Here is a 24710-nt window from a genome sequence, read left to right as displayed (position 1 = left end):
TTGCATTAACTCACGGGGATGTCAGGAAGAAATCTTTGCAAAACTGTAAAATAGGATATTCATTGAAGCTGTTATGATGATAGCTGGGTCTTCACTCAGAGGCCTTCTCATCCTGCAACCTTTCCTACTTCTGACTGTTTTTTCACCCTAAAAATATCCTTTTGCCATTTTCAGCCTCTGACTGGTGATTAGTGAGTTCCTGGAACTTACCAATGAGAAGCTGCAGCCAGGGGGCACCATAGTGAACAGAGAGCCAGGACTGAAGTCAGGAAGATTCATCTTCCTGACATCTAATCCAGCCTAAGAAACTTACTAGCTGTGTGACCCTGGGAAGTCACTTTAACTGTTTACCTCAGTTCCCTCATCTGTAAAAATGATCTGGAAAAGGAAACGGCAAACTACTCCAGTATCTCTGCCAAGAAAATCTCAAAGAGGTCATGAAATCTGACATGACTCAAATGACTAAACAATGTCCAATGAGGGAACACTAAAGCTAGCCATGCTCAATCCTTCACTCATTTCTTGGATTTGGTTCCTGACTCTCCAAATGTCTCCACCATGGATGGTGGAGGGTACCTTCTTACCTCCCTCCCATTTTCAGCTCCCTTTTATTTCTTGTCTTTCCCCATTAGAATGTAAGCTCTTTGAGGGAAGGGACAATCTTTCTTTATGTTTGTATTTATATTTTCAGTTCTTAGCATGTAGTGAGTGTCCACAATGAGAAAAAAAGATACATATTTAAATATATTATTTGACCCTAAAACTTTCAGATTATGGCTACTGTATAGCATGCTCATCTTCAGAAAGGACTAAATTATAAAAATAACTGACATTTATATAGAATTTAAAAGTTTTCAAAGTGGTTTAAATACATTAGTTAGTTTGATTATTTAAAAACCCCTGGAAGATAGATAGTATTTTACAGATTGAAAAAACTGAGACTCAGAGTGGTTGAGGGACTTGCTCGTGGTCACATACCTTGGCTAAGTGTAAGAAGTGGGAGTTGAGTATTCTATATACAACACCAACATACAATACAAGCAGTAATGACTATCAGGGCTAGAAAAGAGATCAAGCCTACATTATTTGTCATCACAATGTTCCTCAGGACCTGTTGTTGGTACCACTTACTTCCTGTTTTACAAAGGGTTCTCACATAATTTACTGGCTTTCTAGAGGTTCCCTAAACCATAAAATCATTAGACCTTAATTAATAGACCTCATTCTCCTTGGAACATTCCCCATGGCATTGTATCTTTCCTTCCTCCTTTCACAATCCCTGACACTTTACTCTCAGGTGAGTTAAATTCATAGCAAAATGTTAATGATGATGGATCAGAGTGATAAAAGCTTAATGTACTAAAATTGGACCTCCCTGAGGGCTGTCTAAGGTTTTAAAAGAGGTTATTTTTGGTTGCTGAAAAAGAATTCATCTCTGGTGGCACTATGGTACTGGTGATTGAAGCAGGGCCTTATCTATTGCCCCTGGAATCAAATAATGTAAGTAACTGTGTCTAGGTGTAAGGCCATCTCTGTGAGGAATTCTATTGATTTATAAAGGTATAATAATTATTATTAATCTATAAGGATTAGTTTGTTCTAGAGAGAGAAAATTTTTAAATCTCTTGCTGGAGATAGCTTTTTTTAGTCATTTTTTCAGTCAGGTCTGACTCTTTGTGATCGCTTTTGGGATTTTCTTGGCAAAGATACTGGAGTGCTTTGCCATTTCCTTCTCTAGCTCATTTTACTAATGAGGAAACTGAAGCAAACAGGGTGTAGTGACTTCCCCAGGGTCACACAGCTAGTAAATGTCTGAGATCACATTTGAACTCAGGTCTTCCTGATTCCAGGGCTGAAAAACATCGGGCTAGAGAGTTTTCAGAAGACCTGTAAGTCTCCTCCAGGCACTGACAGTTATGAGAAGATCCAATGACATTCTTACTATTCTATGAACATGGACCTCCCTCAACCAGCTCCATGCCTTTTCACTGGCTCTCTCCTATGTCTGGAGTACTCTTCCTCCTTCCTGGAGTCTCTGTCTCCTGACTTTCCTCAAGTCTTAATTAAAATTTTATCTTCTGGAAGAATTCTTTTCTGGCCCTTATTCATTATGGTCACTTTCTAGTGAAGTTATCTTCAATTTATCTCGACTATATCTTGTTTATACATAGTTGTTTATGTGTTGTTTTCCTCATTAGGCCGTGAACTCCTTGAAGGAAGGAACTTTTTGTCTTTCTTTGTATTCCCAGTGATAGCACAGAAACCTGGTACAGACTAAACACTTAGTCAATGCTTGTTGTCTGACCAACTAAAATCACAAGGTTGTTGGGAGGAAAGTACTTTATAAACTATGGAGTACTCTGTTCAATTCACTGAGCATTTAGTTAGCATTCACATACTGTACAAAAACTAATATTATTCAAACCTAATGTCTTTTCAATTTTATTTCTTTGCATGCAGAGTTTTTTCTTAGAAATTTATTTAACTTATTTAAAATCCAGACATATTGAGTAATTAAAGAAAGAAGCTCAAATTGTATATATTTTTATAGATCTATTCTCATTGATGGCCTCTCTTTCTTCATCATCCATTCATGACTGTCCATCCTATGGGACTTTTTGTCTACAGTCCTTCATAAATCCACAACCCAATGTACTACATTCCTCTTCTATTTCTCTTGACTTTGTATAGATGTCAATGGAGCATGTAATTGTTGTTGTTTAATAATTTTCAGTCATGTCTGACTTTTTGCAACCCCTTCTGGGGTTTTCTTGGCAAAGATACTAACAGGGTTAAGTGACCTGCCCAGTTACTAAAGTGTCTGAGGCCAGATTTGAACTAAGGTCTTCCTGACTCTAGACCCAGTGCTCTATCCACTGTGCCACCTAGCTGTCCCAGGAGCATGTGGAACATCTATCTATCAGTTACCTCTCCCTGTTGGTATATAACTATTGCATCTTTTTTAGGGTGCACATATTTCTCTGATGACAAACTTTACACTGTATCCCCTACACCATTCCTTGTTTGTAATGTGATGTGGCCTGCTCACACCCACCTATATCTCTACGGCCTTCTGGGTAATCCTGAACTTCAATTCTTCATTGACTAGTATTCCATTGCCCCCACAAAAATCTAAATATAAGTTTTTATGATTTTCAGAAGACATTAGGTAAAAAAATCCCATGTTATAGTGTTATCAGAAGGAAAAGAGAAGACTGATGATGAATTTATAGTTTATACTGTTCTCATTTAAATTATTCTCTCTCTTTTTTTGGAGGGGCTTCTCCCCCTCCAGGGCAATTGGGGTTAAGTGACTTGCCCAAAATCACACAGCTAATGTTAAGTTTCCAAGGCCAAATTTGAACTCAGGTTCTCCTGACTCCAGGGCTGGTGTTCTATTCACTGCACCACCTAGCCACCCCAAACTATTCTCTTTTACTAGGCATAAATAGTTGGTAAAGAGAGGAATTCAAGAAAGGCATCTACCTTCCATCCCTTGGACTAAATGAAAATGTAAAGAAGTCTTTCCACAATGATAAGCATTAATTTGTGAATCTATATTGAGATATTATAAAGGTATAAAAGTTATTTTCTCTGTTGTCAGGGTTTTGAAATTTTTTGACAACTTTCTATAGCCTATAAAGCAATAATGGAATGAAAACTAAGAACAGGCAGTTTTTATGCCAGTCACAGCTGTTGCCATGAACTTGAGAATTTTTCCTCAATTTCTATAGAGACAATATAGAACAATACCACCTAATTTAGAGTCAGACAAGACATGTTATTTATTTTTTAATTGCTTTCATAATTACTCAAACACTGAAGGAAATGGGGGAAAGATGGCTATATCTACAAAGGAAGAAATTCGCAACTTCATGAAGTAGAGCTCTGTTTACATGCCTGTTTATAAAACTGATACTTTATTTGCTCCTAAAACTGCAGGTTTAACCAAGGTCTGCAACGTGAAATGCAAGATTTTCAGAATTTGACAATATAATACAATCATATATTAAAATTAACTGGGACAAGATCCTATTGCATTGCTGTCTTATTTCCCTCTCTCTATAGAAGCCAAATATCTTAAAAGAGCAGTCTAGCCTTACTACTGCTTCTTTCTTATTAATTAGTAATCAATGGTGCCATTATTCTCTCAGTTACTTAGCTAGAAAGAGCCTTGGCATCATCTTGATTTTTCCCTCTCTGTCTTTACCGAATCGCTAGTAATGATAACAGATGAAATTTGTAGCATTTTAAGGTTTACAAAAAACTTTTATGCACATTATCTCAGATGATATTCCAGGTCTTCCAGGTCAATAGTCATTGTCATTCCACTTTCCCAGATGAGAAAACTGAGGTTCAAAGAGTCTAAGTGATTCATGCATGTTCACCTGGCTACTAAGTGCCAGAATTGGGTTAGAATCGAAGTTATCTTCCAACACCAAGCCCTGTGGTTTTTCCATAATACTACACTGCCTCACAAACTCTGTTCATTCTTCCTTAGAAACAGTTGCATCCAACTGTTCCTTCCTTTCCGCTCCCAACTTCTCCAAGTCCTTATTATCTCACTAAAGGACAATTATAGTAGTGTCTCTGTTTCTACTTTCTCTTTCTCCTTCCCACGCCACTCCCAAATAATCCATTCTATATGGTATAAAATCAACTTTTCTAACATACTGCACTGTACATAGTAACCCCAATGCTCAAATAATTTCAATGGTTCCATACCATCTAGAGTATGAAGACTTAAACTCTAGTCTAGCATCAAAGACCATCCATAAGAAGTTCTCATACGACTTTTCAAACCTTATCTCCCACTATTCTACATGAATCTCTTCTAGACAAACAAGTAAAATCCTTGACCTTGACATGTATATGAACATGTTACATACATTCCTGCCTCCATACTTTACTTTAAGTAAAAAAAACTTCATCCCTCAAACAATATAAATTCTTCAAATCCCACATCAAGAATCATTTCCTTAACTTTAAAGTTATATAAACATTTAGTTTATTAAGCACCCAGTTAGTATTGTCCAGGGTGCTGGTAGAGATAATCTGGATTTAAAAAATCATGGTCCTGCTCTCATAAAGTCTACAGTCTAGTAGGAGGATATATCATGTAAACAACTATAATATAAAATTATATATAAGTGAATGAGAGAAATGTATAAAAGGTATTATATGAAATTCTACTAGGTAAGGAAGATTATTAACTGGAGGTGGAGGATCAGGGAAGGCTTCATGGAAGAGGTGACATTTATTACTGGGCCTTTTAAAGATGGATAGGATTTCAATAAGTAGGGATTTGGGGGAAGGGACATTCCAGGAATTAAAAAAAAACTTAAGTGAACTCAGGCAGGATATATGTATGGAAGAGGGTAGATAGTCCAGTTTACTTAATCGGGTCAATTTTATTTTTACAAAGAATTTAAACATATCATAACTTAACAGACAACTATCACTATATATTCAAAATATCTAAAGCATCTTAGGATAATAGAAACTGAGGTTGAAGGGAAATTAGAAGTTAATTAATCTATTCACCCTTCATTTTACAATTGAGGAAACTGAGGCCCAAACAAATGAAGTGATTTGTCCAAGGTCACTGAAACTGACTAGTGAGTATAACTGACTAAAATTAGAGGGCCCACCCTGGGGCTGCCCCAAATCTCTATCCAATATATACCTCGATTGCTCCTGAAAACGGCAAGACAATCAAGTACCCTATGGTTCCACTCAGAATTCCTGTGATTCACTAAGCAGAAAGTCCCCTTTTCTGTAAACTATTCCCCTGTATCCAATTAGAACAGAAGCTCCTTGAACACAACACTTTTGTATTTATATCCCCAGTTCTAGGATAGTGCCTTTTACGTAGTCAGGACTTAATCCTTTTTCATCCATTCAAGTGTCTTATCTGGGATTTGAACTCATGACCTTTGTCTCTAAATCTAGTGTTTTTCCTACTATACATACAATTTCCTCACAAGTGTCATGCATAGCTGTCATATTTCTCTCTAATGGTTGGGACAATATAAAATGTCTCTAAACCTAAAATAGGGTCAGTGTTTCATTTTGTTCATTATAAAGGGCTATACTGCTAGGAACTATGATTCAAATTTAGCAAACCTGAGTTCTTAGAGAAAGAATGCTAAGAAATTGTGCATACCTATATGACAATATAGGTAATTGGTATTTAAGAATCTTAATTACTTAAGGGGAAATTCGTTTGTTTTGTAAAGTGATAATTAGCGTGGTTTCTTGTAATTTGTTTATTATACAATGCAGAATATTATCAATCTATAATTAATAAACTGAATGTTACCTTGATAGCCTAAGAAATGTACCTAACAAATGCTATCAATAACCATATGAAAATATGCTTCAAGTTACAAATAAGAAGATAAATACAAAAGAAAACAATTCTGAGGGTATACCTCTCACCTACCAAATTAGCAAATAGACTATTTCGGAGAATTATAGGAAGATAGGCATACCAATAAATAATACTCCATAGCTGGAGCTATGAATTGATCCAAGAGCTCTGGAAAATAATTGGAATTTGAGAACAGAGCACCTAAATTGTTATAACCTCTGATCGGATGCTTCCATTCCTGGGCACATACCCCAAGGAGGTATAAGACAGAGGAAAATGTCCCATATGTAAAAAGGAATATTTTAAAATCAATACTTTTTTAGGATATCAAAATGCTTCATACTGGATGCTCCCTGACTGTCAAATGGCTGAGTAAACTGTGTTATGTGAATTCAATCAAATGCTATTATATCATAAGGGACAATGAATGCAAGGAATTCAAAGAAAATTAAGAATGCTACCAGGAACTACAGAATACAGAATGATCAAAGCAGAACAAAGAGAATAATATACACAATGACTACAATAATGTAAAGGAGAGCAACAGTCAAAAACGCTACAATTTAGATTAATGTAGCAACCAATATTGCTTCCAAACATTTTTGTTCTCTTGGTTGAGAGGGGTAGACTACAAATATATAATACTCTGTAGCTTGTCAGAAATGGTGGGTGTGTCAGTTTGTTTTGCTTAATTTTTTTTTTTTTGTTACAAGGGTTACAAGAGAAGAATTTGGGGGCGGGGTTATTGGGAAATGACAGTGAAACAAAAAACAAAAAGAATCAATAAATTTTTTTCAAAAATTATTTACAGTATTTTTAATAATTATATTTTTATTAGGGCCAGACAGATGTAATAACAAGACCAGAGAAAGTCAGAAGTGGAAAGGATCTTTAAGATCATGCAATCTGGCACTCAGTCTCTTTTTACAAAAGAGAAATAGACCCCCAAGGATGTGAAATGGCTGCCCAAAGTCACACATTGAATTAGTGGCATATTCAAACTTAGAATTCTCTTCTCCTGACTCCTAATGTCCAGTGGGTTTTGTTTTTTTTCTACTAACCTCAAATTACTGAGATGAATTGAACCTGGACCTGAGATTTCCTTGGGAGAAGGAACTCTGAAATACAGCACCTTCTTCTGCAATTTATAATCTTAGAGAGTTATGTAGAGTGCTGAGAGGATAAGTGACTTGCTCAGAGTCTCACAGCCAGCATGTGACAGAAGTATGACTTCAACCCAGGTCCTTCAAATTTTCAGACTAGCTTTCAATTATGTCGAGCTGCTTCTTGACACAAATAAATGGAGAAACAGATAGTACCTAAGATCATCTAAATGTAGGTACAATTTAATTGTTGATTTTTCAGGGTGCCTTATAATAAAACAGGCCTATATATATATATATATATATTTTTTTTTTTTTTTAAAGCAATTGGGGTTAAGTAACTTGCCCAAGGTTACACGGCCAGTTATTTTGTGTGGGTGTTAAGTATCTGAGGCCAGAACCAATCCCAGGTACTCACTGTGCCACCTAGCCGCCCCTAGGCCTATATTTTTATAATGGAGTTCACTATTTAAAAAGTGGTTTTTCCCAAATGGCAACACTGTCTGTCATTCAACAAACTGGAATGATTCTACTAAAGAACAGCATAGGAAGTAATAGAAATAATTATATTATTTGCAAAATAATTGATTGTAGGCAAGTTCAGGGTAATAGGTAGATGGAGATGCATACTGATGTGTTAAGGTAGATGAAGATGAAACCAAAAGAGTCAATGCAAAAGTCTTGCTGCAGGGGAAGGCACAGGACCAATGACTTGTGGAGTTCTTGTTAGCAGTAAAGCAGCTGTTTTCTGGTTCTCCTCCAGAAGACAGACATTCTCCATTGGGTCATTAGAACATCAAGATCTCAAATTCAAAACCAGAACAAAGCCAAAGTACTGCCCTCAAACCACTACCCAGAATAAAAGCAACAAACTTTAATTTTAAGTGAAAAATAAAATTACATAATTATAGATCAGGGTTGTGTGGAGGATTCTGTATATGCAGTTTAAATCATATTATAATGAGGAGGTTGTAGGTTCTACAAAAGATGGCTGATATACATGTGTGATGAATGATCATTATGGTATATCGTGAAGGAGAGGACCTGAGTTCAAATGTGGCCTCAGAGACTTACTAGCTTTGTGACCCTGGGCAAGTCATTTAACCCCTATTACCACCATCCTCCCCACCAAATTTATTATTTTACAATAAATAAACAGTGAAAGATTGCATCTTGGATTCTAATCTACTGCAAAATACACAAATGACTGTTTACAAAGGATGGAAGACATATAGATACTTAATGTTGTTTTTCTTGGTCCTTTAAAAAGGGGTAACAAGTAAAGAGCTTTGTAAACTTTATCTAAATGCTACATAGTAACTATATTATTATTATTATCAAGTTCTGTCACTAGCCTTTACTTAAGAAATGAAATATACGATGTTATTCATATGTGAAAATAACACTTCTGATTTATTTCTAGTTGTAGTGATGTTTTCACAATGAATTTACCGCAATTCCTAACTTCATTCTCCCTAGTGAGTAGCTAAACCCACTGGTGAAGCAATGGGCTAGATTTGGGTATTCTTTAGCGATGGATATACATAAGGATTGAAACCATGTCTCATTAGGTTATGCTCTCATCAAGTGAGCTAATTTCAGCAGCAACAGCAGGTTGCATACAGTAGTTGCAAGGTAAATACAGTAACTATTTCTGCAGTCAACAGCACATAGCTTATAAAAGGCCAGAGTAAAGTCAGGAAGACCTGGGTTTGAGTTCTGCCTTTGCCTATTACTGGTAATACTGATGACTTAACACCTACTGATCACTTAACATCTTCAATACCACTGACAACTCTCTAAAATGTTAAATTGTAAAGCAGTTGCTGACCCATGCTAGAAGAGATTTCCTTTCTGGGAGTCCCCTATACCAATGAAATCTTAACCAAGACCAAAATAAATACTTTAATTTTATTTTTACTCTCCAGAGGCTTCCAAGTATGAGTTCTATAGCATTCCAACAATGTCAGCTGGACTGACTTGAGTCAAGGATGAAAAAATAGGATCTTGAGTAAATTAATTCATACCTAAGAAAAGTATAGATATTATCATACTTACATGAGTCATCATTTCTAGTATGTATGGAACACTGATCCCTCCTTTGTACTCTCAGGCAGATGTACCCTACACTCTTTCCCCAGTTTTTGGCTCCTGTTTATATTACAACCTTTTCCTTACCCAATATAGCTCCTTTTTTTGCATGGGTCTTACCAGAAAACAATCTCCATAAATTTCTTATGATTAAAGAACTAGAACTGGAAGGAGTTTCAGAGGCCATATAATCTAACCCCCTCATTTTATAGTTAAGGAAACTGAGGTCTATGGAGGTTAATTCAAATGCCTAAGGTCATCTCTCCTACACTTGGTAGATGGAAGGTGAAGGATTTTTTTTTCCCTACATGCTCAAATTTGGCACGTTTTGGGAGGGGTTCATTATTAAGGTTACAGCTGCAATAGAAAAATATGATAATAAGACATGCATAATATTCATATTGTGCTTTACAGTTTGCAAACCGCTTTACAAATATGATTTCATTTGATCATCACAACAACTCAGGGGGGACTGATCTTCCTCCTAGACCCCCCATTAATAAGAAGAGGAGGCAAGAAGAAAACTAGAGAAAGGAGAAAAAAAAATCAGGTCAATTGGGCAATTGTACCCGGGAGACAATACTAGGAACCTTGGAGGTCTCCACATCTCAGTGATTTATGCTTCTGGCACCTGTTTCTCCTTCTTCAATGTGAATTAGGCAATGCAGCACAGTATTCATGGATTTGGCCATTTACTGGGACATCCAGAATGTATCCCCTGAGAATGGGGAGGGAATCCTATTTATAAAGAATAGAACAAGAGATCACTTTATGGACATCTTAGAGGATCATACTTTGAGAGTGCTTATCCAGGGTAATGTTCCACTGTTAACTGTACAATGGAAGAAATAAAGCAGACAGACAAACACAACAGACAAATGTGTGAATGGGGAGCATCTTTTAGATGCTTTGGATATAAGTTTTGATTAGCTGAGAAAGGAAACTGAAGTTCATACAGACAGACCTATTCATGTCCACTGGCCCCAAGGGGCATATTTAGATTTCAGTCAGAGATTTATTTTGCCAGAATATTCTGTTTCTAGAACCTCACCCTACTACGGATATTATCTTATTAACCAGGAATTAGGGGCTGGAACACTCAGGCTAGTCTCTAGAGAAACATGCCAAGGGGAGGGGAGATCTTAACAATTTTAGTTCAGATTCAAATGAACTTTGGGGGAAAAAAAGCGTAATCACTAGCTTCTGTGAAAAAGCATGTTTTTTAAGTTTTGAAAATCAGATGCAGCATTCCAAGAGGGTGGCGTGACATCAGAGGGGATCAGTGTCCATGCCTCCACCCAAGAGCAGAATTCAACTGAACCCAGTCCAAAGGGATTACCTAAGAAACTACAAAACTCATACAATTCAGAAATGAAAGAACATTTTGGTGATTTTCAAGTGAACTTATTACTTTTAATTTTACAAGTCTATTATAATGAACCAAAAAAAAGTACTATTGTTTAAAATGAACTTGTTGCACAACACAGCATCTCAGCAAGCATCCCCATGATTTCAAGGTATTTCCCAACAACTGTGGACAGGCCGAATGACTCAGGAAGGAGCCTCACTCTTGTATTATTTATTCCTGCCAGTCAGGAGGTCCAAAAGATCTGCGAAGTAGATTACCTAAAAAAAAGCAATTCTACCGAGTAAACCATGGCAACCAAGTATTCCATTGCTACTGCTCATAGGAAAGGCCAGATCTTCTCTCCCTGTATTTTATAATTGTCTTTTCTTCTCTATCCCATTTAAGAGTCATATTTAAATATTTAAATTTCTGATTTGTGCTCATTTTGAGAGTTCTTTTCCAAACACTCTCTGAAGAACAACCAGACAAGTGATAGCCTTGGAGCTACCTGATCTTAAAAGGAAATGTATATATCTGTGTATGTGTGTATACACACACACACACACACACACACACACACACACACACACACACCCCTCTATACTTCCAAGTTATAATCAAACCAAAAGGTTGAATTATATCAGGAGATGTTAACCTAGGGGCAATGAACATGTTTAAAAATGTTTTAATAATTTTATTTCAACGCAATTGATTTCCTTTGTATTCATATATATGTATATATATATAAATTTATAATGTATTTGAAACCATTATTGTGAGGGCAGCTAGGTGGCACAGTAGATGTTTGCTGCTGATAGTTCTTCATTTTTAAAGGGGATCAATAACATCATGGGATCATGTCTTGACTTATGTAAGAAGACATCTTCCTGGGTTCAAATCTGGCCTCAGACACTAGTTTTGTGAACTTGGGAGAGCCAGGTAACACTGTTTGCCTTAGCTCCTCATCTATAAAATGAATCAAATGGAAAACCACTACAATAACAATGTTCACCTCAGTTCCTCATCTGTAAAATGAAGGAAATGGCAAACTGTTCCAGTATCTTTGCCAAGAACACCCAAATGGGGTCACTAAGAGTCAGACACGACTGAAAAACGACTGAACAAAACAACATTCTGTGAAGGGGTCCATACATTTCATCAGACTAATGGTCCATAGTACAAAATAAATGAAGAACCTCCGAATGAGATGACCCCAAAGGTCCCATCTAGCTCTTGAGTTTAGGACACACTAGTTCACAAATGGCTTTAATGCAAACATAGTATAAGAAAGCCTAAAATTGCCCATCTTAATTAGAGAACCAGCTTCTATTAGATTCCGATCCAATAAGAGAAAACATTTTATGTAAATATTACTTAAGGGAGTTGATCATGTGAAAATCTGTTTGAACATAACTCAATTCTCAAAGTATTAGTGTTTTAGTTATTAAATTGATATTTCACAAAAACAAATTATTTCATTTTTAGTATCCAGGGGCTTCAAGTTTATTCCCATAGCATTTTAACAACAAACCATAAAACATTAAAACCACTAAAATCATTGAGTCAAGAAATATTGCAAAACTGTGATCTTTAAAAATTCAGCAGTAACCCAAATCTAACCAAACATGTGGATTTAAAACAATTTATTGTGGAGAAAACCACTGAATAATAGTTTTTGTTTAAGTATACTTAAAAAAATATGATGTTATTTTATAGCACAATTCTGTAAATAGGACATTTAATGCAAATTAGTGGATTAGTATCCTTTGGGGGCAAGGATCTGTTAGGCTTCTTAGCCTGAATTTATACCCCAGCATGTGATAATTTGGCAAAGCTCCATTCTGTTGCTATGTAAATCTTTTCCTTTTCTATCTGCCTAATTAAGTTTCTAAGGGAAAATTCTGCTGAACAAAGTCTCCCTTTCCTAAGTTCTTGCAATTGAAAATAGACATCACCAACCCTGAGAAACGATTCCATTTTGACCTCAGTAGACCATTGTTCCTTTGCCTTTCTTTATGGTTCTTTTTCCCTTTTACATATTAAGTTTTTTCTTTTGACAATATTCCCATCCCCTCTCTCACTTGAACCTCTTTACCTCATACTATTTATTCATAGTTTCTCAAATTCAGTTGTCTTTCCAATTTTGACCTTCCTCTAAACATTTTTTTTAAACATTCCTGGGAAAGTACAAACATATAGACAAAAGTATAATATTAAATCATTGTATGTGTCTCAGAATTGGCATCATTGTGACTTTAGCAAGACAATTCAGATCTCAGTTAAGATTTAAATAAATGTAATACAAAATGCTTAACAAGTTCACTCATGTCTAAGAAGGAAGGTGGGGTGGATGGAACATGTACCTAATGTCTTCCCTTTGGATGACAGCAATAAAGCAAAGTGTAAGAGTCATTTGGAGTCATTTAATGTTCAACTCCAAATCTTAACTGCAAGGCAGAAATGCACATTTCATGAATTAATGGAAGAGAAGAGATGACAAAGATGTAAGCTGGGTAAAAGAGAACAATGAGTCACATTACCATTTTGGAACATTTCAATTTTAAGTCACAGACAGTTTTATCTGAATTTTTTAAAAAAATGAATACTTCTTTGCCACCAGTTCTCTTAAAATATTAATTTAATTTTTCAAGCTGACAAACACTAAGAAATAGCAAACTGACTAATCCTGTAGTGAGGCAGAAGGTAACAGCAGTAGGAAATGGCCATTTTAACTCTCAGAATGGAAGAGGGGGAAAAAACATCACTTGACCAGGAGTCAGGAAATGTGGGTTCAAAATCCAGTTCTCCCATCCAAATAGCTGTGTAGCTTAGATACGTTACATGACTTGCCCAAGTTTCAGGTTCCTTATCTGAAAAATGAGAGGGTTCAACTACAATCCCTCTGAGTTCATGGATCAAGGCTAGCCAGCCTCTTCCAACTCTAATCTCTTTTTAAAAAATTATTTGATTTTAAACTATTGTATCTATGTGAATATGTAATTGCTTAACTATAAAAATTAACTCCATTTTTCATTTAATGAATTTTGATATGTTAATGTATTCATCCACACTGTGTCTAACAACAAAGGAAAGCTGCAAGTCACTCCAATAACATCTGGTAGAAAAAAAAAACAACTAACAGAAATCAGGCCAGTCTCAATAAGTGAGAGAGAATTGCTTCATCCAGGGTGCTCCTTGATCAGGGCCTGTACAAACCATTGCACATGTTAAAAATAGACACGCAATGATAGTACTGAAATTGCTAAATCATCAGTGAAATTGGAGTGATCAACTGTCTGAGTTGACAGGGAAAGCAGAGTGGAAAAGAAGGTATTTGAGCTTAAAAGCACTATCTGGCTATATACTCTTCAATTCATTTCCACTAAGTCAATTGCAATCAACTGATCCAGCTATCATGGAATTATGGAATGGGGGTGGGGATGAGGAGGGTAGGAAAGGACATTTTCATAGATTATGTCACTATATGTTGTTTCTTTTTATATCCTTGGGTTAAGAAGCTAAGTTCCAGAACAAAGTTTTTTTTTAATTATTTTTATTTACTAATTGTTTTTATTATTGTTGTTTATTGGATGAGAGTGGGGCAAAGAATACAGGATGGGCTGTACACTGGCAGGGAGCTTTGTCAGTTTCACATTTACATGGGTAACAAAAGCATGTAAGCTCAGTTTAGGCTGCTCGCAGCACTAGTGTATACTTGTCAAACTGGCCCATATTTTATGCAGAGGTGGGAAAAGGATAGTTGTGAATAGACAGGTAAGCCTTCTCCAAGCTAGCAGCAGCTCAGCTACATTGGTCTGAGGTTCTTTCCTTATTTCTGTTTTTTGTGTGAGGCTGGGCTGCTGACATTCTTGGAAAGGCAGGTAGGAGCTTGTGTAATTTGTCTATGTTCACCTGAGTGTCTGTGTGTGGTCCATGGATTTAGCAGGACTAATAGACCTGACAGTAACCAAGTGACAAAGTGGAAAAGGGGGGTGGGTTGAAGTTTTGTCAGAGAGACTAGAAGTCAGTCAAGGAAACCTAGAGACGGTGCAGCTAGGAGCCACTTAGAGGCCCCACTCAGTGGATTATAGAGTAGAAAGAACAGCAGACTTAGTTTCAGGTGTGCTAAACCTAATCACTTGCCTGAATGGTGTAGGCAAAAACCACAGAGGTAGGAGGAACTGAGGCAAAGGTTAAGGAAATGAGTCCATCTGGCAGGAATTCTTGGCTAAGGGTCAGAGAGCTCCAAAAATTAGTGGAGAAGCTAAGAGGTACAGAGATAATCTCTTGTTATGCTTACCTTCTCCCGAGAGAGGTCTTAGGGCTCTGGGGAGAGGGTGCTAGTGGACAAAAAGGGTTCTTCTAGGTCTGGGGGCATATGTTACATTGGCCAGAGTTTGGGAAGACAATGGGAAATGCATCTACCTAAGAAAGATATGACATCTGAGGATAGGGTGAGTGTAAAAGACAAAAATTTACAAATGGATCAAATGTGGTATAATGCTGTTGCCCTCATTAAGCAGGCAGGAAGATGTAAGTAGTAGAGGACAAACAGTGTGGAGTTTAAATGATAGAGAGGTGGTTGGGAACGGTGTTTGCAATGCCATGCTTACACTACTACAATCCCTATACCAAATGGGACATGGGTGGTTCTGGTTTGCCCAAGCAGGAACTCTCACATGGCTTTGGAGGAAACCAAAAAAAAAGATACTTCAGGGATACAAGCCACAATGAAAATGAAGAAAAACAGATACTTCTGAAGAATCAGGATTTGTTAAGATATGCTTAGTAAGAGAAGGCAGATCAGCTGAAGTTTCACTGGGATTATGATTTGTCTAATTTACCTCCTTTCTGAGATATTAGCTCTCTATTGGCAGATTTATACATTTAATGAACAAAAGGGGTGAATCTTGAGAATATATGCAGGAAAATGATGTTATCTGACCATTTCAGGAATTACTAAAGAGCTCATTACTAACAGCGGACAACACAGGGTGATAGGAGTATGGAGCTGATGCAACTCTGGGAAAGGGCTGAGTCTGGTATTCTGACATTCTGGGCATACAATAACTGAAGGTTGAGTAGGTTAGGTGCCTTTGGTGTGTTCTAATTCCTAACTGTTGGGATTATCTTTTGATTTTTTTCTGTCCATCATCTACAGTAGCCCAAATTCGAATTTATAAAAGAGCCAGATAATTCTAAGTTTTGTGGAAATGAATGGCACACCAATGGAATAGAAGCTTTGTAGCACCTTCTTAGGACTTCAAAATTCTGCCAGAACTTTATATTAATTAATGAAGTCAAGAGCAGAGCTGTTCCAAAAATTTTTCAAGGAAACAGCTTAGATTTCCCTGGTACCTAGAACAAGGACAGTTCTTTTAGGCCTCAAAAAAGGCTTTTATGATGGCTTTAGTGGTATGGTGCCTCAAGTATACACTTTTTTTTTTTCATTAGAAATGGATCCTGATAGGACAGCAATCGAGAAAGCCAAAGAACAGAAAGACTGAAAGCTGGAAAGCATGAAATGAATCATTTCCTATTATTTAATACATTTAACTCTTAAGGGATGTGGGGAACTACATTGTAAGGGAAAGTCTTCCTTAAAATGATAAGTAGCATCTATTTAAAACCATCAGCAAGCATTATATAATGGGGATAAGCTCCCTTGTAAGGGAAAGGGAAGTTATTGGTAATTAAGGCTACCCTACAGATTTGATAATGTGTTATGGGAAGAACAACAAAATCCAATTATGTCCTATAGCAATAATTAATAATAATTTTATGTCCTACTAAATATGTTACATGCTCCTATGCCCAAAGTTATCCTGCAATCCAAATAGTGTATTAATTTTAAAAAATGCCCCAATACTGTAACGGTCAAATACCTGTGCGGGTATTTGTTCCACTGATGTGGATCACAACCCATCCTTACCTGCTTGTCCTATAAGACCCTCATCCATGTCTTTCCTAAGCTTGCTTCTGGGGACCTACCCAACCCAGTGAGAGGCTTTAAATTACCCAGACTACCGCTGATGACAACATTGAATAAGTAGCCACAATTATTTATTTATTTATTTTTGCCTTTTGGAAGGCAATCCGTGTTAAGTAACTTGCCCAAGGTCACACGGCTAGTTTTCTTGTGTTAAGTGTCTGAGGCCACATCCGAACTCAGGTCCTCCTGACTGCGAGGCAGGCGCTTTATTCACTGCGCCACCTAGCCGCCCCAAGTAGGTACAATTTATGACAAAATTCTGGAATGTCTCCTAAAGGAAATTAGGATTTTGGCTATTCTTCACACTAATAAATACCACCATTTTCAGTATTTATTGGTATTAAGGTCTTCCTGGACCCCAGATAAATATTTGGATATTTTATTATCACCTGGGAATTACATTCATTAACACGTGAAATGAAAGATATCCTGGTGTGGTGGAGGGACAAAGATGGTCTCAAATTCAGGAATTCTTGGGTTCAAGTCCCATCTCTGATACATAGGAACTGTTTGACCCTCACTCAAGGGAAGTCATTTAAACTCTAATGTTCTAGGCAATTCTCTCAATGTATAAATTGAAGAGGGGACAGCTAGCATTGGTAGAGGAGACAATGGCCAGGCGATGCACCAGAAACCTTCAACAGCTTAACTGGATTAATCTGGAAATATTTTCCACTTTTGCTTTGTGTGGACCTGGTTGCTGACATTGGTGGAGAGCAGATAGGTACTTGTGTGCCCTATTTATGTTTTCCCATTTATTTGTATGTAGTTTATACTACAGGTCTCTAAACTCCTTCAGAATGAGGAGCAAGTATACACAAAAAAAGGGGAAGGATGGGATGAGGGAAAGCTATTCTGGATTTGGCCAAGAATGGAATAACTGTTAGGAGTGGATATAGCCCTAGTCTTGACACCAGGAAGTCCTGGGTTCAAATCCTGCCTCTGACATTAGCTAGGTGACCCATGGCAAGTCACTTGAAATCTCTGGGCCTCAGATTTCTCATCTGTAAAATAAGGTGGGTGCTTCTTAGGTTCTCTCCACTCTAAACTTATGGTCTTATGAGCTTCCATGGCCAAGCATAATTCCTTATCACCAGTAAAGATCACACATGACAGGTTCTCTCTTAGGTATCTTTTTATTTTCAAATTAGTAAAGAGTAAACAGACCCTCCTTGAAAGAGGCATTGTTCATAAGTAGCAGAAAGATTAAGAAAAGCTAGATTTTAGGCTCAGTGGACTTACAACATGCCCACTCATTTAAAGTTTTGTTTTGTTTTCCTTCCTTCTATGGCATTTACTCTTTCTAATCAATGCTACATGTGGGGACAAACTTTTAAGTTATTTTTCAAGAAAGGAAAAGTACTTTCCCTCTCCATGCTCACCACTAACATTTTGTGACTAAAATTTCCAGAGTGCTCCTGGTAGTTCCCTGGTCAAGTTCTCCATGGTTAATTCTCTCCACAGTTAATGGGAATGAAGGCTATTTTTATGTGGTTAGTACCTTTTTAATTCCAGTCAGACAACAAGCAACACTAATGGAAAGTTAAGTCACTTCATGGTGAATGTCAATGCTCTATTTTCTATCTTAACCTTCTGAAGGGGAGAATGAAGCCATTTGATTGGCACATGGTGACATTGGAAAGAACATCTGTTAAAAAGCTTTGTGAATAATAAAATCTATCCTAATTGCCTATTTGAGAAAAACCATAATTACCATAATACATGTCTTATTTATTAAACAAGACATTAATTTGTTTTGCAAATTTACAAAGCCGTATTCAAGGGATCCTCAGGTCTGCATTTTATATTTTAAAATTTCTATTGAGTTCTACCAAGTCTTCTTAATTGAGAAGAATTAGTTATCTCTAATTGGAGAGATAACTAATGCTTTTTACAATAAGACAAACAAAAGAATGATTTATTTGGATGTTCCATACTATTTTTAGCAGATACATCAATATTCATCTCATGACAGGGTTGCTAATCTTTTAGCCAAAGTTCTTATAGACTCGTAGGTAAATTCAAACTGATAAAAAACATAAAGGAGAATAAGAATATGTTAATTGCAGTCAATTAATTTTCGTGTCTTCATGTATGTTACCTTTGTTTTCCAAGCCTACAAGTTCCCTGAAGGTAGGGCTGAAGTCTTGAACTTCTTTATATCTGTTAATTAGCACAGTGTTGGGTATAAAAAAGGGACAATAAAGTCTTGCTGATTAGAGGGCCAATAGGTATAATTAATCATTTGACTAATCTGTTATCAACACCGAGCAGGCATAATTCAAAATCAGCATATTGTACAAAATAATTTAGACTTGCCTTTCAAATATATACCTTTCCAAAAAGATTTATATTTTTTCCTTAAATTAAAATTTTATTTTTTCCCTTAAACTAAAATTTTATTTGAGTCAATTTTTTCCATGAACAGACAATGGAGGAAATTGAATCAAAACTATGCTAAAACTAATTTTTTTTTTGTCACAAATAGCCCTCAGTTGATTATACTGATTTTCTCCATACAGTATTTTTTCAAATTAAACTCATTAAAAGAAGATACCTAATCACAAAGCTGCCAAGTAGCAGTATATATTGGATCATCACTGGATATTTATTGACTATCCACATGATACATAACATATGAAGGAGAGGTAGTATGGTAGGTTATAAAATAATAAATCTGTGAATCTACTGGAACCTTATAATAAAATGAAGACTTTTATATAATAAAGTTATTAGCAAAAAAAGAAAGTAAATAATAATTAAGTAGTTTTACAAAGTAGTTCATTTAGAAACAGAAGATGAACATGGAAGATTATAATATGTGGATGGTAACAATGAATTACATCTACAAACTAGGAAATTAGAACATAATAACACTATTTTGCTTTTTTTAATACCCATCCATGAACAGTTCTAGACATTAGAGAATATTATCCTCCACAGTCCTCTGTAGACTGAGAAACCTGGAACCAGAAAAAAAATATTTTGTGGTTGGAAGGAAGGAAGGAAATTACTTAACTTTCCACACAGTTTAAGAAAGTGGGTTAACTGTAGCATGAGCTATTCCACTCTTTCATGAACTGGCCTTCATCATTCACCTGCTTGAGGACAAAGAACTGCATAAAATGGAAAACTTCTAAAGTCCAAAGTGCTGAAAAGTATACTCAGGGTACTTGAATTCCAACAAAAAAAAAAGGGAAATTCTAGGGGAGAAAGGATGGTGGTAGGGGAAGAGGGAAAAAGAGGAAATGACCAGTTATTAAAGGATTATTAAAAGCTCCTAAGATAAGACAAAGTCATAATTTTCCTTTATTTGCTTGGCTTCGGCTGGCCAATCAAAGAACTTTGTGCTTCTTTAATACATGTGAAAACTGTTGGCTATTGTTTTATTTGTAGTCAATAATTACTGATAGGTTTTCATCTTATTAGGTTTGTAGCTCCCTACGGCACTTCAAAGAAAAGATAAGAAAGGATGGCACATTTCTTTTCTTTGTCAGTGGCTTTAAAAGGGCAGGAAATAGAAGTAACATGTACAGAGTAGAACAATTCAATGAAGTCAACAACAGTACTGGTGCAGCTTTCTAAAGCAGTCTAAGACAGCAACCTAAAAGGGCTAATATATATTTTCTTAGGTACCAAATAATTCTGGTTCTTTTCTAATATTAAACTTGATTTTAAGTTATAATTTCCAATTACAATTTAAATAGCCTTTCTTCATATGCTGATTAAAACATCATCTGAAATATGTAAACACTTAATTGCATTAAATAGCACCCTTAAAAATAGCAAATACCATCAAATTTCAAACCGAGTTAAATGGTCATCTTGACAGGATTTAACTGTTTGGTAGACATTTAAAAATGATAGTTCCTCTCTTTAGGACAGTGTATAAAGATTATGATCAATTTTATAAGAATCATAGAATTTCAGAGTTGGAAGGGACCTCAGAAATCATCTAATAATCCAGCCCATATGCGAAAAAAATAATCCCTACATCCAAGTGGTCACCCAGCCTTAGTTATGAGGAATCCTGCAATCCTTAAACAATCATCAATCAACCAATCAACAAATATTTATTAAGTGCTACTACCAATCAATAAATATTTATTAAGTGCTACTAAGTGCCATGCGTTGTGCTAGGCAGTAGGGATACAAACACAACGAGTCAAACAATCCCTACCCACAGAGTTCACAATCCAACATCACACTTTAGTTGGTAGGAAGTTTTTCCTGACATCAAGCTTATGTCTGCCTCTTAGCTACTTCCACCCTGAATGTCCTCTCTGAGACCAACTCCTAGACCAAGCCCAATCCCTCCTCTGTGTAAGAGCTTACCAACTACTTGAAAATCACTCTCAAGTTACCCCTGCCTTGCCCCTCAGCCTTCTCTTCTCTAGGCTAAACAAACATTTATAGTTCCTCCAACTGATTCTCATATCACATACACTCAAGTACTGCCACCATTTTGGTTGCCTTCCTTTCAATAACCTAATTTATCAATGTCCTTCCTAGAGTGGCCTTCCCTTTCTCCACTCTAGTCCACCAACCACTAAACTTAGGACTAGCACAAGCCACCTCCACCATCTAGCACAGTAGCAGTAAATAAACAAACAAATAAATAAATATGGGTGAACCTTCTGCCCCTCCCCCATCTTTCCTGTCCACTGATGAGTGGCAGGAAGACAGACTAGCAATACTTGTTGCCATTGAAGGAAACTGTGACCTTTTGCCCCAAATATTCCTCACTACACGCATTGCCAAATTTCCACTAGGTAACAGGTCTGTCCCACTACATGCTGCTCCCCAGATTATTACCTTTGCTGAAGATGTGATTATTGCTTCAGAGGAATGAAAAGAAGTTGAGTTGGATGCCACAGCTTTAATTTAGATAGGTATTCCTCAAATTTTGGATGGTACCTATTACTTAGGGCATCTAGTTAAAATGGCCCAAGGTAGCCCTGAAATAAAATTCTTCTCAGTTACAGAATTAAGAAGGTGATTTTATCCTCCAAAAATCATTCCTTTCCCCTAGAGTGGCTTTCTCAACATTGTGTATTCCATAATATAACATACTAAATTTCAAGTACTCAACTTTACTACATGAAATAAATCTTTACCCCAGAAATGACCATGGGCTAGTCACTTATCTTGTAGTACCCTGGGTAGCTCTTTAAAACTATAAGCTACAGATGAGTCACTGATAGATTGGTGGAGTGAATTTCCACATGGGAAATTCCCTATACTGATAAAATTACAGTCCTGAAATGGAAAAAAAAAAGGAGGGAAAATACAAACTATATACAGACAGGTAAATTACAAGATACACTATCTTACATAACTCAATATATCTTGATACAGGTTAATAAAAATATTGGGTCATTTTGAGATTCTTTTCTTAATTACTTTATACGACATCCAAGGCTAGAGCTATTTGGGAAGGTCCCAACCTACCCATTAGTAATAGGTCAAAAAAGCTCTCCTTATGCTTCTTGAAATTATCATATAGGGGGCGGAGTCAAGATGGCAGAGTCAAAGCAGGACCTCCACGCTCTGGCTTCCACCTTCTCCCATTCATGTAAAAGGGGACTCTGAACAAACTTTGGAACTACAGAACCCACAAAATGACACAGAGAAGCTAACATCCCGCTGAGGACAGCCCAGCAGGAATCGGCCAGCACAGAGCTCTGGGAGCTGAGCCCAGGCCCGCCCACTGGAGGTTTAAGCCCCAGGTCAGGCCTGACCAACCACCAGCTGGAGGGACTCCAGATCACCAGCAGCTGTGGTGATCCAGAATTATCAACACATAGATGCAAAGGACAAAGTGAGAGGTCAGTGCAGTGTGGACTCTGGGACCCAGTAGTTGGGAGTGCATTGGCTTTTGCCCCCAGGGAGAAAAGCCACAGAGGAGCCTTGGCTCTGCAGCTTCAGCCCCTGGCCTGCAGACTGCAGGGGGACCAAGCAACAAGTCTGAGGGGTAATGACTCTTGCTTTAATTTGCTTGGATCTGGATTGTGGTCTAGGGTGGAGGTCCTGGGGTGTGTGTTCAGCTTGCCAGAGCATGTGGAGGCTTCAGCAAGAGCACCCAACTAATACCTCCGCAGCTGAGAAAACCCCAGCATTTGCTACGAAGTTCCCCTGTCTGGCAGCAGAGTCCTACTGTGGCAAAAAGCCCAAAAAGTCAAGTAATTGAGTGGTGACATGACCAGGCAAAGGAAACAAAGCAAACAGAAGAACCCAACATTAGACTACTATTTTGGGGACAAAAAGGATCAAAGCATGGAACAGGAGGAAGACAGTGAAGTCAGAACTCCTGCACCAAAAGTTTCAAAGGAAAATATGAGCTGGTTACAGGCCATAGAGGACTTTAATAAGCAGATAAGAGAAGTGGAGGAAAAATTGGGAGGAGAAATGAGAACAAGGCAAGAAAATTACAAAATGAGAGTCAACAGCCTGACTGAGAAAAATCACACCTTAAAAAATAGACTAACTTAAATAGCAAAAGAGGCTCAAAAATGAAATGAGGAGAAGAATGCCTTAAAAAGCCAAATTTGCTAGATGGAAAAAAAATCTCAAAAGCTCACTGAGGAGAATCATTCCTTCAGAATTAGATTGGAGCAAATGGAAGCTAATGACTTTATGAGAAATCAAGATGCTGTTAAACACATCCAAACAAATGAAAGAATAGAAGACAATGTGAAATATCTCCTGGGAAAAACACTGACCTGGAAAATAGATCCAGGAGAGATAATTTAAAAATTATTGGACTGCCTGAAAGCCATGATCATAGAAAGAACCTAGAAATAATCCTCCAAGAAATTCTCAAGGAAAACTGCCCTGATGTTTTAGAACCAGAGGGCAAAATAGAGGTTGAAAGAATCCACTGATCACCTCCTGAAAAAGATCCCAAAAACAAAACTCCTAGGAATATTATAGCCAGTTTCCAGAATTCCCAGATTAAGGAGAGAATACTTCAAGCAGCCAGGAAAAAACAATTTGAATATTATGGAAACACAGTCAGGATAGCCCAGGATCTGGCAGCTTCTACACTGAGGGATCAAAGGGCTTGGAATGTGATATTCCAGAGGGCAAAGAAGCTGGGATTAAAACCAAGAATCACCTACCCAGCAAAACTGAGTATCATGTTTCAGGGGAAAATATGGTCATTCAGTGGAACAGAGGACTTTCAAGCATTCTTGACAAAAAAAAAAACAGAGTTGAATAGAAATTTGACATTTAGATACAAGAAGAGAAGCATGAGAAGGTAAACAGGGAAAAGAAATCATAAGGAACTTATCAAAGTTGAACTATTAACATTCCTACATGGAAAAATGATAATTGTAACTGATGAAACTTTTCTCAGTATGAAAATAGTTGAAGGGAATAGAAATACATACATACATACATACATACATACATACATACATACATATCTTGGAGGGTATATGGGCGTATGAATACATATGTGAATGTGTGTATATATGTTTACAGTTATACATAGAGGGCACAGGACCAATTTAATAGGAAGGGATGATACTAAAAGGTAAAATTAAGAGGTTGGAGAGGAATATAATGAGAGGAGATGGGGAGAGATGGAATGGGATAAATTATCTCATATAGAAGAGGCAAGGGAAAATGGTTACATTGGAGGGGAAGAATAGGAGGGCAAAAGGGAATGGGTCAACCTTATTCTCATTGAATTTAGCTTGGGGAGGGAATGAAATACACACTAAATAGGGTATCTCACCCTACAGGAGAATAGGGGGGGAAGGGGATGAGAGGGGGAATGATGGAAGGGAGGGCAGG

General features: G+C 36.9%; 1 protein-coding gene across 9 annotated transcripts in view; it reads right to left on the bottom strand.

Annotated features, from left to right (window-relative positions):
* The window catches only part of XRCC4 (X-ray repair cross complementing 4), a 413125-nt gene that overhangs the window by 89727 nt on the left and 298688 nt on the right, over positions 1-24710 (bottom strand). The window contains exon 8 of one of the 9 annotated variants that reach the window (XM_069085056.1): positions 11175-11193. The exons of 7 other annotated variants lie outside the window; for them this stretch is intronic. In XM_069085056.1, the coding sequence (XP_068941157.1) occupies positions 11190-11193 (4 nt within the window). In that variant the 3' untranslated portion in view covers positions 11175-11189. Of the gene's footprint in view, positions 1-11174; positions 11194-19404; positions 19871-24710 lie in introns of those variants that run through there. One more of the 9 variants, XM_069085053.1, reaches the window with a different exon arrangement.

The sequence above is a fragment of the Petaurus breviceps genome, unplaced genomic scaffold, assembly GCF_028583685.1.
Source record: "Petaurus breviceps papuanus isolate PSGF00001 unplaced genomic scaffold, PetGlider_PUasm1.0 175, whole genome shotgun sequence".
Lineage (NCBI taxonomy): Eukaryota > Metazoa > Chordata > Mammalia > Diprotodontia > Petauridae > Petaurus > Petaurus breviceps.
Note: the sequence above shows the minus strand (reverse complement) of the source record. Positions and strands in the feature narration are given on the sequence as shown.